A 13,311-nucleotide genomic window follows, 5' to 3' on the forward strand; every position below is an offset into this window, starting at 1 on the left:
GTGCCAAGATGGATAAAACCAACACACACACACACACACACACACACACAAGAGGGGTCTCGGTTAAATAAAGGGCCCTCTAGAGACCGACAGGGCCATTAAATGACATCAGAGAGAGGAAAAAAAATGGTTACCGTCGCTTTCTGAAGAACAGTCGTCCTCTGTTTCACCGAATGGATTCATACGCCTGTCAGAAGCAAACAGGAAGCACAAAAAACAAGAAAAAAAAAAAACAAGAAAAAAAGAAAGGTAAAAAATAATTAATCTCCTGGAGTGTGCGATTAGAGAACATCTTCCATCCAGGAAATGAGAGAATCATTATGCACACAGCTTCCAGGAAATTAGCCTTCTGTACCTTCCTCGAACCTCTTATCCCCTTCTGTGTCTCACCCTCACACACCCCCTCACACACACACACACACACACACACACTCACGCCTCCCTGTCCGCTCACCTGGTGCTGCCCCGGTTCTGGTCTTGGAACTCGGAGGCTGGCAGCATGATGTCAAACTGAATGGGCGTCCCGGGAGCAATCAGGTCCTCCGGTTCCGGAGCAGCCTCTTCCTTTCCAGAACCGCCGCTCCCAGGCTGCACGCCTCCTGGTTTGGCTCTGCAGGGAGAGAGAAGACAGATGGAAGGAGGAGGAGGAGGAGGAAGAAAAAAAAAACTGAAGGTCAATGATTTAAGATGTCCAGACTGTTATCCATCTCCAGTTAAATATCACAAACATTTCATCTCTCAGAGTGAATCCTTCTTATTTGTTGCAGCTCATCTTTGTTATTTTATGCATCAGATAGTTGTACTACATCTACTAGTTATAGTACACACTGGAACTTATACTTGCTGTACTTACGATAACTGATCCTGTGTGTATGTGGTTGAGGATCCAAATTCACAACCCAGATCCTCCACACACACACACACTCACTCACTCGTTCATACGCGCGCACGCGCACGCGCACACACACTCAACTCATCCACTTGCTCACACATAGACACACACACACACACACTCGCATTCACTCGCTCATATGCCAACACACACATACACTCACTCATTCACTTGCTCATATGTGCGTGAGCACACACACACTCATTCGCTCACTCATACGCGTGCACGCACACACTCACTCACTCATTCACTTGATCACACACACTCACTCACACACTCGCATTCACTCGCTCATATGCACGCACACTCTCTCTCATTCACTTGCTAATACACGCGTGCACACACACACACTCACTCATATACACACACTCTCACACACGCTCACTCACTCATACACACTCTCACACACACACACTCACTCATATACACACACTCTATCACACACGCTCACTCACTCATACACACACACACACACACACACACACACACACACACACACACACGGGAGACTTTCTAACATACAATCTTGATGTTTTCTAACTGGTGGCTCTGACTATTGTTCATTAAAACCTATAAAGCAGTGTTGAATGGAAACTAATCTGAACTGGGAGAGAGAAAACGATGGACAATGAGGTTGAGAAGTGGTAGAAATAATTTCAACATACATGAGAGAGAGAGAACGATGACAATGAGGTTGAGAAGTGGTAGAAATAATTTAAACATACATGAGAGAGAGAGAACGATGACAATGAGGTTGAGAAGTGGTAGAAATAATTTAAATATACATGAGAGAGAGAGGGAACGATGACAATGAGGTTGAGAAGTGGTAGAAATAATTTAAGCGTACATGAGAGAGAACGATCATAATGTGGTTGAGAAGTGGTAGAAATAATTTAAATGTACATGAGAGAGAGAGAACGATCATAATGAGGTTGAGAAGTGGTAGAAATAATTTAAATGTACATGAGAGAGAGAGAACGATGGACAATGAGGTTGAGAAGTGGTAGAAATAATTTAAATGTACATGAGAGAGAGAGAACGATGGACAATGAGGTTGAGAAGTGGTAGAAATAATTTAAATGTACATGAGAGAGAGAGAACGATGGGACAATGAGGTTGAGAAGTGGTAGACATAATTTAAACGTACATGAGAGAGGGAACGATGACAATGAGGTTGAGAAGTGGTAGAAATAATTTAAATGTACATGAGAGAGAGAGAATGATGACAATGAGGTTGAGAAGTGGTAGAAATAATTTAAATGTACATGAGAGAGAGAGGGAACGATCACAATGAGGTTGAGAAGTGGTAGAAATAATTTAAATGTACATGAGAGAGAGGGGGAACGATCACAATGAGGTTGAGAAGTGGTAGAAATAATTTAAATGTACGTGAGAGAGAGAGAGAATGATGACAATGAGGTTGAGAAGTGGTAGAAATAATTTAAATGTACATGAGAGAGAGAGGGAACGATCACAATGAGGTTGAGAAGTGGTAGAAATAATTTAAATGTACATGAGAGAGAGGGGGAACGATCACAATGAGGTTGAGAAGTGGTAGAAATAATTTAAATGTACGTGAGAGAGAGAGAGAATGATGACAATGAGGTTGAGAAGTGGTAGAAATAATTTAAATGTACGTGACAGAGAGCGAAGACAAAAACAAAGAGGAAGTCCGAGGTGTGGGGATCATTTTGCTCTCGGGTCTCAAACTGACGTTTAATTTCAGCTCCTCACATCCGTTATAATTAGAAAAGCTCTATTCACCGACAGCAGTGAAGGGAAACGGATTTGTCTTGGTGGCTTCACTGCAGAGAAGTGCCAAAAAAAAAGACTGAAGTAAGAGGACCTCAGGTATGAAGAGTCACCATAGACGTCATAACTAGTTTCACGGTAACTCCAGATATTTGAAAGATAAATGACTCATAAGAGATACACAACAGTATGACAAAGAAAACGTGTGTGTTTGAAGAAAAGTGTGAGTCTGCAGTTTTCTAAGGTGTCGAACAGACCAGTCTGTCTCCATTTCCAGAAATATCGCATATGAGATGTATCTCATAACAGCCTGATGTGCTCTCAGGGGGGAAAAAAGGGAGAGAGAGACAGATTTTCCCAAAATTCCCAAACATCATGGCTGACCTGTCTGGGTTGGGAGAGCCTTCCTGTCTCTTCTCAAAGCTGGTTATAGGAGTTACCGCCTGGATGGCCGTCTGGTTCAGTCGGATCGCAACAGCCTAAAAAAAAGATAAAAAAGGGCAGCAAACTTTAAAAAAACAATTTTGGAATCTAACTACCTATCTATCCATCCTAGTGTATCGCTATTCAGATATATATATATTACCACAAGAGGGCGCCGTTTTGACTGAAATAAACCCAGAAACACTCAAATATACCTGGCTGCAGCTTGCAGAACAGGGCAGCATTCAACGCCGAACGTTTAACCCCACCCACCGTTTAATTTGATTGGTTTAACTTTCAAATTTGGGTGGGGTTAAACGTCAGTTTCATTGGCTCGGACTTGGGTTTGGGTGGGGTTACAGTTGGGGTTAGGGGTGGGTGGGATTAAACCTTCGCCGTTGAAGCCCGCCCTATTCTGCAGGCTGCAGCCAGGTGCTCGTGGGCAACCAGGCAACCTGGAAGAGTCACGCGATCGGTCTTTCGGACTTGGGCTGTTTCCAAGGGCAACGCGACGCCGGGCGCCATCTTCCGAGGATCAGAGGCATTGTTTACGAATTAGCTAGCACTATAGCCATTGACTTAGCCATATATTAGCGTTACATTTGCCTTTACCCTTACCTCACTGAGATGTTTAAAGAAAGACACAAAGAAAAGGTGACATACAGGGACAAATGATGTCCCGATGCCAAACGTCTTTATTTGACAAAACTGAAAGCCCTGAATAACGCTGATCCCTACGAGCTGCCACCAAAAGAATGGAGCCACGACCCAGACGAGCTTCCTCCACTAACTTATATGGGCATGGTCAATTACCTCGTCTATGGTACTAGTGCTTACACAATGGACCAGGTTAAATCGTTTAAATCCCTCGAAGCACACGGGCAATTTACGAATGGATGGGTTCAAGATCTCCACAGCTTCAAGCCAACAGGCTGCGACAACACCGCGAGCTTCCCAAAGGTAAGAGCTAGCTAGCTTTATCTAACTGCCTACACTGACTAGCATAACAGACTATTGCCTTAACCTAAACGACTGGATCATTATCGGTCTTTTGGACTTGGGCAGTTTCCAAGGGCAATGCGACACCGGGCGCCATCTTCCAAGGATCAGAGGCATCATGACATCACGACCGAAAGACCGGTAGACTGCAGATCTCCACCAGACGTACGTATCCCCTCTTCTCCAGTGTTTGGACCTGGCGACAAACCCTTTTTTTGCCTACCGGGAGAAGCGAAATACACACAGACAGAAAAACCAGTGTTTTTTTCCTGCCATCACAAGACTTTTGTGCAGTCCACTGAATAGGAGATATGGGGGGAAAGGTTGTTAATATGCTCAAGCTAAAAAAAAGCCACCAAATAAAAACGTTTTGCCTGTCAGTCTGTGGATGTGCAGCCTCTATGTGGACCCTCGCATGAAAGCGGCCAAGTCTGATATGAAATGACATAGATCAGCCTATCATAACTTCAAATCCCTTATTGAACAACTTCAAATGTGTTAAGCCGTCGTGGTTTTCATGATATCAAATGAATGAAGGCGAGTGGCTGCTCTGCTGACTGACTTTCGTTCATGAAGCAACGGTAAGAAAACAGCTCAGCCATGGGACGGCTGGCTACTGAGATGATTTCCAGTTGTGACTGATTAATCCTACTCCTGAAATTGTGTTTTCATAGCAGAGTTTTCTGCGTGGCGGCGAGGTGAATAAGGCGAATTATTGTTGGTTCCTCCAGTTCTCCTGTGCTGAGATCAGCAGTGAATGATTTGCTGGCTTGCGAAATACGACCGACTTCTCATTTACTTTCAAGACTCATACCCCAATATGGGAGGATCACGCTATTCCCCCTAGTCCCCCCCCCCGAACAGGCGCCCCGACCAACCAGAGGAGGCGCTAGTGCAGCGACCTGGACACATACCCACATCCGGCCTCCCGCCCGATGTGGCTGCCCGATCTGACACGACCGTAGATGTGAGTTGCGCATGCGCACGGCTGACTCGGCGGGCAGCGACGGAAAGCGGCATTGGTCGAGCGAGCTAGAGAGTGAACGAGGGGAGGGAGCGGCGATAGCGAAAACAAGAGTTTTTCGAAGGTTTTTAATCACCGCAACCATGAGAAGTTCTTCATCACACACTCATAACTCTACACAAAACCATTTGGGCTGATGGGTCCAGTAGTTTGCAAGATCAGCCATGGACAGATATGTGCCAAACACAATAATAATAATAATAATAATAATAATAATAATAATCATCATCATCATCATCACATTTCTATAGTGCTTTTCTAGACACCCAAAGCGCTTCATCCCCTCGTCCCCTCCCGGAGACAATAAAACCATTTATGATGCGTGATTCAAATAACGCCATAGTCACACATGTAAGATTTTGTGTTAATGTGTATATATCTTATATTAATGTGTTGTGTATTTGTAATTTATGGCGATTTTTATCCCCATTGTTGTTTTATTGTATTTGTTGGTAATCTGGTTGAACAAGATTTAAGCGGCTAGTATTCCATTACATTCCAGTTGAACCAAGGCATAGGACACGGACGTGAGCTGCGGAGAGGGCAGCTGACCAGCGGCGTATTTGTATGTATGCAAACAAGGACGCCGATGAAGATGCACACACCTATATGTCTCCACATACACACACACACACACAAAATCTCACACAAAACAAAGGCAAAAGTCCAGTCTGCCTGCAGCGTTAGGAAGTTTCTCACAGCCGCTAGATAAGGTTTAATGTCTTGTGGCGTAATCATTACACTATCAGACCCACACACAAACACACACACACACACACACCAGATTCTGCAACTTCACGGCATGGCAGACTGGAGCCTTGGGCAATTCACTGAGACACAGAAGAACAAGACCGCAGTGGGTTTCGAGCACGCGGTTTCAGTACCCATAATGCTGCACTGCGTCATGGAACAATAACAATAATAATAATAATTAGCCCTCTATATTCAGTGGTGCCATCTTAGGCCACGTTTGGGAAATGATTTGTGTAAAGACAAAGCAAAGGGTGTGTGTGAGTCTGCAACATCACATGAGGACACCGTGGCGTGAAATGTCTGTTGCTCAGTCTGTGCTTCCATGCTTTGTGGTTTCATAGTGTTAATTTGAATGGATTTCCATTTGTCTTCCCATGTGGGTCAGTGTGTGTGTGTGTGTGTGTGTGTGTGTGTGTGTGTGTGTGTGTGTGTGTGTGTGTGTGTGTGTGTGTGTGTGTGTGTGGGTCTTAACAAACACAGCAGCTTACCTCTGGGTTGTCAGTCAGGTAAATCTGTCTGGAGATGTTGTTCACGGTGCAGATCCACTGAGAAGTGAAACACAGGGACTAACGTTAGAGCCTCTGCGGCACGAAGGCCGAAACAGGAGCCACTTCACATCGCTTCAGCAAAACCAGACGTGACAGGCGGGTCGGGCGTGTTCGACCCAGAGTCAAAATAAAATCAGAGGTACGCGAAAACGAATGCAGACGGTCAGTCGCCTCTTTTTTGCTCATCACCCACCGACACCACAACAAACATATATAAATGAAAAGGAGATATTAAATAAGATCGTAAACTGAATAAAATCATCTTTATTTTGATGCCTACCTCCTCATATTCCTTTTTGCTCTCTGCTTGTAGAATCATGGACCTGGAATTAAACAGCAAAACGGAGCGGAGTGAATAGACACATAAAAACACACTACACTGACTCTCTCTGGAGTGCAACACTTGATTACCTGCTGTACTGGAACACTCATCTTTGCTCTTCTGGATACACACTATATATAATAACACGAACAGTCCGACCACATCAAGCCTATCCAAGTGTTCTCTTGAACCTCCGGTAACCTTGTAAAAATGAGCTGCGTGCACTGAATGTGAAGAATTGCACTCTGCTTTAAGTGCAGGAAGTCGAGGTGAAAAACAGGCGACCCTTAGCGTTGATAAATAAGGCTAGATTGTGCTGTGAATAAACCTTTCAGGGAGAATCTGCCCCTTCCCCTCTGCTAGGCTGACTACAGCCCTGTGGATTATCTAGCTACATCCATATCTGTCTGGAGATGTGTGTTATCTAGCTACATCCATATCTGTCTGGAGATGTGTGTCATCTAGCTACATCTGTATCTGTCTGGAGATGTGTGTCATCTAGCTACATCTATATCTGTCTGGAGATGTGTGTTATCTAGCTACATCTACATCTGTCTGGAGATGTGTGTCCTCTAGCTACATCTGTATCTGTCTGGAGATGTGCGTCATCTAGCTACATCTGTATCTGTCTGGAGATGTGTGTTATCTAGCTACATCTACATCTGTCTGGAGATGTGTGTCCTCTAGCTACATCTGTATCTGTCTGGAGATGTGTGTCATCTAGCTACATCTGTATCTGTCTGGAGATGTGCGTCATCTAGCTACATCTGTATCTGTCTGGAGATGTGTGTCATCTAGCTACATCTGTATCTGTCTGGAGATGTGTGTCATCTAGCTACATCTGTATCTGTCTGGGGATGTGTGTTATCTAGCTACATCTGTATCTGTCTGGAGATGTGTCATCTAGCTACATCTGTATCTGTCTGGAGATGTGTCATCTAGCTACATCTATATCTGTCTGGAGATGTGTGTTATCTAGCTACATCTATATCTGTCTGGAGATGTGTGTTATCTAGCTACATCTGTATCTGTCTGGAGATGTGTGTCATCCAGCTACATCTGTATCTGTCTGGAGATGTGTGTTATCTAGCTACATCTGTATCTGTCTGGAGATGTGTGTTATCTAGCTACATCTATATCTGTCTGGAGATGTGTGTTATCTAGCTACATCTGTATCTGTCTGGAGATGTGTGTTATCTAGCTACATCTGTATCTGTCTGGAGATGTGTGTCCTCTAGCTACATCTGTATCTGTCTGGAGATGTGTGTCATCTAGCTACATCTGTATCTGTCTGGAGATGTGTGTTATCTAGCTACATCTGTATCTGTCTGGGGATGTGTGTCATCTAGCTACATCTGTATCCGTCTGGAGATGTGTGTTATCTAGCTACATCTATATCTGTCTGGAGATGTGTGTTATCTAGCTACATCTATATCTGTCTGGAGATGTGTGTTATCTAGCTACATCTGTATCTGTCTGGAGATGTGTCATCTAGCTACATCTGTATCTGTCTGGAGATGTGTGTCATCTAGCTACATCTATATCTGTCTGGAGATGTGTGTCATCTAGCTACATCTATATCTGTCTGGAGATGTGTGTCATCTAGCTACACCTGTATCTGTCTGGAGATGTGTGTCATCTAGCTACATCTATATCTGTCTGGAGATGTGTGTTATCTAGCTACATGTACATCTGTCTGGACATGCACTGATACCATTATCATATGCAGGGTCGATATCAGGCTAAAATGGAGAATTGGTATCGGGGATTTTACCCAAGTTAAACTCCCACACCAAAAGTGGTAGCATGTCAAATAAAAGTAAAATGGTTTGATTTACTGCATTTTTGACACACGGAAGCCAATATTTATTGACTGGTAAAAAACAAAAAAACAAAAACGGGGCATCCAGGTGGAATGGCAATCTATTCCATTGCCTACCAACATGGGGATCACCAGTTCGAATCCCCCATTACCTGCAGCTTTGTCGGGCGTCCCTACAGACACAATTGGCCGTGTCTGTGGGTGGGAAGCCAGATGTGGGTATGTGTCCTGGTCGCTGCACTAGCGCCTCCTCTGGTCAGTCGGGGCGCCTGTACAGGGGGGAGGGGGAACTGGAGGGAATAGTGTGATCCTCTCATGTGCTACGTCCCCCTGGTGAAACTCCTCACTGTCAGGTGAAAAGAAGTGGCTGGCGACTCCACACGTATCGGAGGAGGCATGTGGTAGTCTGCAGCCCTCCCCGGATCAGCGGAGGGGGTGGAGCAGTGACTGGGACGGCTCAGAAAATAGGGCCAATTGGTCAAGTACAATTGGGGGGAAACAGGGGGATAAATCCTGACCCCAAACTAATGGTCTACAAGTCTGCACTGCTTAGTAAAAATAATGGACAACAAATATTGGCAGTGAAAAGTGATACTGGTGCCTCCCTACTGCTATCTATCTATCTATCTATCTATCTATCTATCTATCTATCTATCTATCTATCTATCTATCTATCTATCTATCTATCTATCTATCAAATGTACAATTTTTCATTGGAAGATGGTGAGCACGGTCCGTACATTTTGCCAGTTGGGGACGTGATCTGAAAGCAGTATCGTCTGTCTTCGCACTCCACCGCCATGACGGAGCTGTTGTCCAGGTCGAGCACCATGCCGCCCGCCACCGCCCCGCGGGGCTGGCACATGAGGTTCCCGCCCTGGGTGAAAAAGTAAAGCCGGTCCCAAACTGTGGTTACCAGGCCCGTCTTACTGGAGCAGAGAAAAAGACCAAATACAAGAGAGAGAGAGAGAGACAGAGAGAGAGAGATTAATATCAGCGTGATGGGGTGAATTTGGAAACATAGAAGGCAACATATTGAACAACACTTCTCCAATTTTAGCTTTCTTGAAGCACAATATGACTGGTGCATATCAGCAGGGGCTGACAGCATAAAGGAAATGGTGCAAAAGTCGAGGATGTTACTGATGTTTGAATATGGTAGATGTTGGCCGACGTAGTTACATGTTGTGTATCTGCAACATCCATCCATCCATTATCCAAACCGCTTATCCTTATTGAGGGTCGCGGGGATGCTGGAGCCTATTCCAGCAGTCACTGGGCAGCAGGCAGGGAGACACCCTGGACAGGCCGCCTAGGGACAATTTAGTACGGCCGAATCACCTGACCTACTGACCTACATGTCTTTGGACTGTGGGAGGAAACCAGAGCCCCCGGAGGAAACCAACACAGACACGGGGAGAACATGCAAACTCCACACAGAGGACGACCCGGGACGACCCCCAAGGTTGGACTACCCCGGGGTTCGAACCCAGGACCTTCTTGCTGTGAGGCGACTGCGCCCGTATCTGCAGCATTTTTCTTTAAATGCGGTGTTCTTGCTTTGATGTGCGGATGTCATTCACACCGCTGAAGGATGGCGATCAGTATTCAACACGTACCACCGTCAGCAAGCGTGTAAAGCTTTAAACAGTTTTCCCGTCGGTCTCTCTGCTCCAGAACAGCGTTGACGCGGTTTGTGACTCATCTGAGACACTAAAAGCCTCCATCCTGTACCTGCCATTTAAAGCAGCATTACCGGCTCTTTCCCTCCCATCACAAGCAGAATTAAAGGCTGTGTTTCTGTACATGGTCAGTGCGCCACATCCGTCGAGAAACAAAGCGTCAGGAAGCAGGTCCTGCGTGACGAGTCCTGTCGACAGGAAGTGTCATTAGACCTTTTCTCCGGTGACACGTTGGATGTGTGTGAGGTGGAGCGGCGGTGTGACAGCGCTGACATTTCGCTGAGTCACACACCACGGGCCGCTCCACCTGCCCACCTCTACCACTAAGAAAGGCTTCCTCCGCCGTACGTCTGCGGCGGGATAAGCTGACAGCGCAAACTGTCAACATATTACCTGCCCCACCGTGTGCAGGCGGGCGACAGGCTTTTTGTTCCAATGAGATGCAGTCAGGCGTATTTGGAGAGATCTCAGCAAAACAGACACTTATATTTCTTCTTTTACAAGAGCACCCATGAGCCTAAAAACGATCCGAAGCAACTAACTGCTGCCTAAATTTCCCAGGATTCCCAGTTTACTCACAATCACTGCAACCAACTGATTACGCACCCAGATGTAAAGTATTTCTGTGTGCTTCTCGAAACTTGTTATACTATGTTGTACATACAGTGTTCAGTATAGCTTTTTTGATATACTCTATTGACCCCAGTGGGGAAATTATGCTCTGCATTTAACCCATCCTAGCTGTGTAGCTAGGAGTAGCGTCTCGCCATGCCTTGCTCAGGGGCACAGACAGGAGTACTAACCCTAACACGCATGTCTTTTTTGATGGCGGGGGAAACCGGAGCACCCGGAGAAAACCCACTGCAGACACGGGGAGAACATGCAAACTCCACACAGAGGACGACCTGGGATGACCGCCAAGGTTGGACAACCCGGGACTCAAACCCAGGACCTTCTTGCTGTGAGGCGACAGCGTCAACCACTGGGCCACCATAACCTGTTGCATCCTCTCATGCACAGTAAATAGACTTTATTTACAAGTACATTAGAGAGTATCTGGACTAGCATGCACAGAATACCAGTTCATGTTAACCCTTTGAGCTCTGCAGTAGAAATGTCCACCAGTGCATACATACACTGGTATTTTTACTTATTGTGATGTCATCAAACGCTTCATATCCCAAAAATCTGTACACGCTAAGCTAAAAGGTTATGCAAGTCAATAAACCATCATAATAACTGATAAAAGTATTGAAATTGTGTCATAGATAAAAAAAAAAACTACAAAAAGCTGATTTTTTCCCCCATCAAATTTTAGTAAATAAACACACAAAACAATTCTGAATGTAGGAAATTGAACAAAATATCTCCTAACACTCCATAAGTTAGTTGAACTATGTTCCTTTTTGTAGTTTATAAAATATGCTCGTTTTTATGAGCAGCATACAAAGGTGTTTTGACAGTTTCATCTGCAGTAAAAATATTTCATCACATTTCATTGGACCTCCTGTGGGCAAGCCCCTGGCTTGCTGCCCGCAGGAGGTCCGATTTCAAAGGGTCAAGTAAATGCAAGAGGAAGGACAGCAGAGGATAAGTGGAGGACGAGGGGGAACAGACAGCCGCATGAATAAAGGAACGCACGTCACTATTCACAGGCTTGAAACCAGTCCAGCAGCAACAAGCCTTTGATTCATCATCAAATCTGGCGGTGACCATGAGAAAAGTGACCTGACAGAGTCACATCACAAATACCTACCACGCTCTTTCACTAACCAACTCAAAGCTCACTTGAAGAGAAAGGAGGCACAGCGGTTCTTCCTCTGGGCACAGACCTGTTCTCCACAACCTGCTGGTTAGGCTGCTAAAATCCCCATTTGTATGTAGAGACGTCCGCTCAGTCGAGCAAACCCAACTTTACTGCACTTTCTAGAGGACTCCCGCTGCTTCCACGTTTGGTAATCCTCTCGGAAAAATGCTTAAGATCCTGGGACCCTGCTCCTGACCAGGTACCATCCCCTCTGAATAACTCGCATGGTGAAGCCCAAAAAAAAAAAAAGCCTTCCTGGAAAAGCAAGCAGTTAGCCTTTTTTTTCTGGAGAACCACGCCACATTAAATGTGCGATTATTTTTGCCTGCCGTTTGGTCCTGCGGCTGGTGGGCACCGAGGCTTTGATCTCATTTTTTTCATCAAAAGGCAGCGTTTTGGGGGGTGTATGGTTGGTGTGGTAGTCTATTTCATTGCCTACCAACATGGGGATCGGCGGTTCGAATTCCCGTGTTACCTCCAGCTTGGTCGGGCGTCCCTACAGACACAATTGGCTGTGTCTGCGGATGGGAAGCCAAACGTGGGTATGTGTCCTGGTCACTACACTAGCGCCTCCTCTGGTCGGTCGGGACACCTGTTCAGGGGGGAGGGGGAACTGGGGGGGAATAGCGTGATCCTCCCACGTGCTACGTCCCCCTGGTGAAACTCCTCACTGTCAGGTGAAAAGAAGCGGCTGGCGTCTCCACATGTATCGGAGGAGGCATGTGGTAGTTTGCAGCCCTCCCTGGATCAGCAGAGGGGGTGGAGTAGCTCGGAAGAGTGGGGTAATTGGCCAAGTACAGTTGGGAGAAAAAGGAGGGGGAAAAAACCCAAAAGGCAGCGTTTCGAATCTGTGTTCTAAAAGATCATTCACTTCATTCATGAAAGTAGCTGCTTTTTCCAGGACAAATACAATTTCTGCTAACGGCTAACTACAAACGAATGACGACAAGTTACTTTGCAAAAATAGCTATTCAAACAGCAGCGGGGCAACAGGCAACCAGCCTCACGTGGCATCAGGTTTAGGGCACCTGCTTTTATTGCCAAAGGCTTTGGGCATATGTATTTTTGTTTCCCGTACTTAAAAGCACTGGCTGCTGCAACAGCAGGGCTACCCCCACAGAGCAGCTTCTGGACTCAAACGCAGTTAAAAACACTCTTAAAACTATCGTGTCAATCCACTGACCTCAAATTTTAGAATAATAGCCTTAGATGCAGAAGACAGGAAGAAATGGAAATGGATGATCCGCTGTTGCGACCCCTAACAGGAGCAGCTGAAGTACTAGTAGT

General features: G+C 45.6%; 1 protein-coding gene across 3 annotated transcripts in view; it reads right to left on the minus strand.

Moving 5' to 3' along the window:
• The window catches only part of appl2 (adaptor protein, phosphotyrosine interaction, PH domain and leucine zipper containing 2), a 38,510-nt gene that overhangs the window by 7,289 nt on the left and 17,910 nt on the right, over nucleotides 1-13,311 (minus strand). For all 3 annotated transcript variants that reach the window (XM_056281818.1, XM_056281817.1, XM_056281819.1), the window contains 6 exons: nucleotides 9,276-9,464; nucleotides 6,672-6,714; nucleotides 6,332-6,388; nucleotides 3,029-3,123; nucleotides 455-610; nucleotides 135-187 (listed from right to left, as the gene is read on the minus strand). In XM_056281818.1, the coding sequence (XP_056137793.1) occupies nucleotides 135-187; nucleotides 455-610; nucleotides 3,029-3,123; nucleotides 6,332-6,388; nucleotides 6,672-6,714; nucleotides 9,276-9,464 (593 nt within the window). The remainder of the gene's footprint in view (nucleotides 1-134; nucleotides 188-454; nucleotides 611-3,028; nucleotides 3,124-6,331; nucleotides 6,389-6,671; nucleotides 6,715-9,275; nucleotides 9,465-13,311) is intronic.

This window comes from Lampris incognitus, chromosome 6, assembly GCF_029633865.1.
Source record: "Lampris incognitus isolate fLamInc1 chromosome 6, fLamInc1.hap2, whole genome shotgun sequence".
NCBI lineage: Eukaryota > Metazoa > Chordata > Actinopteri > Lampriformes > Lampridae > Lampris > Lampris incognitus.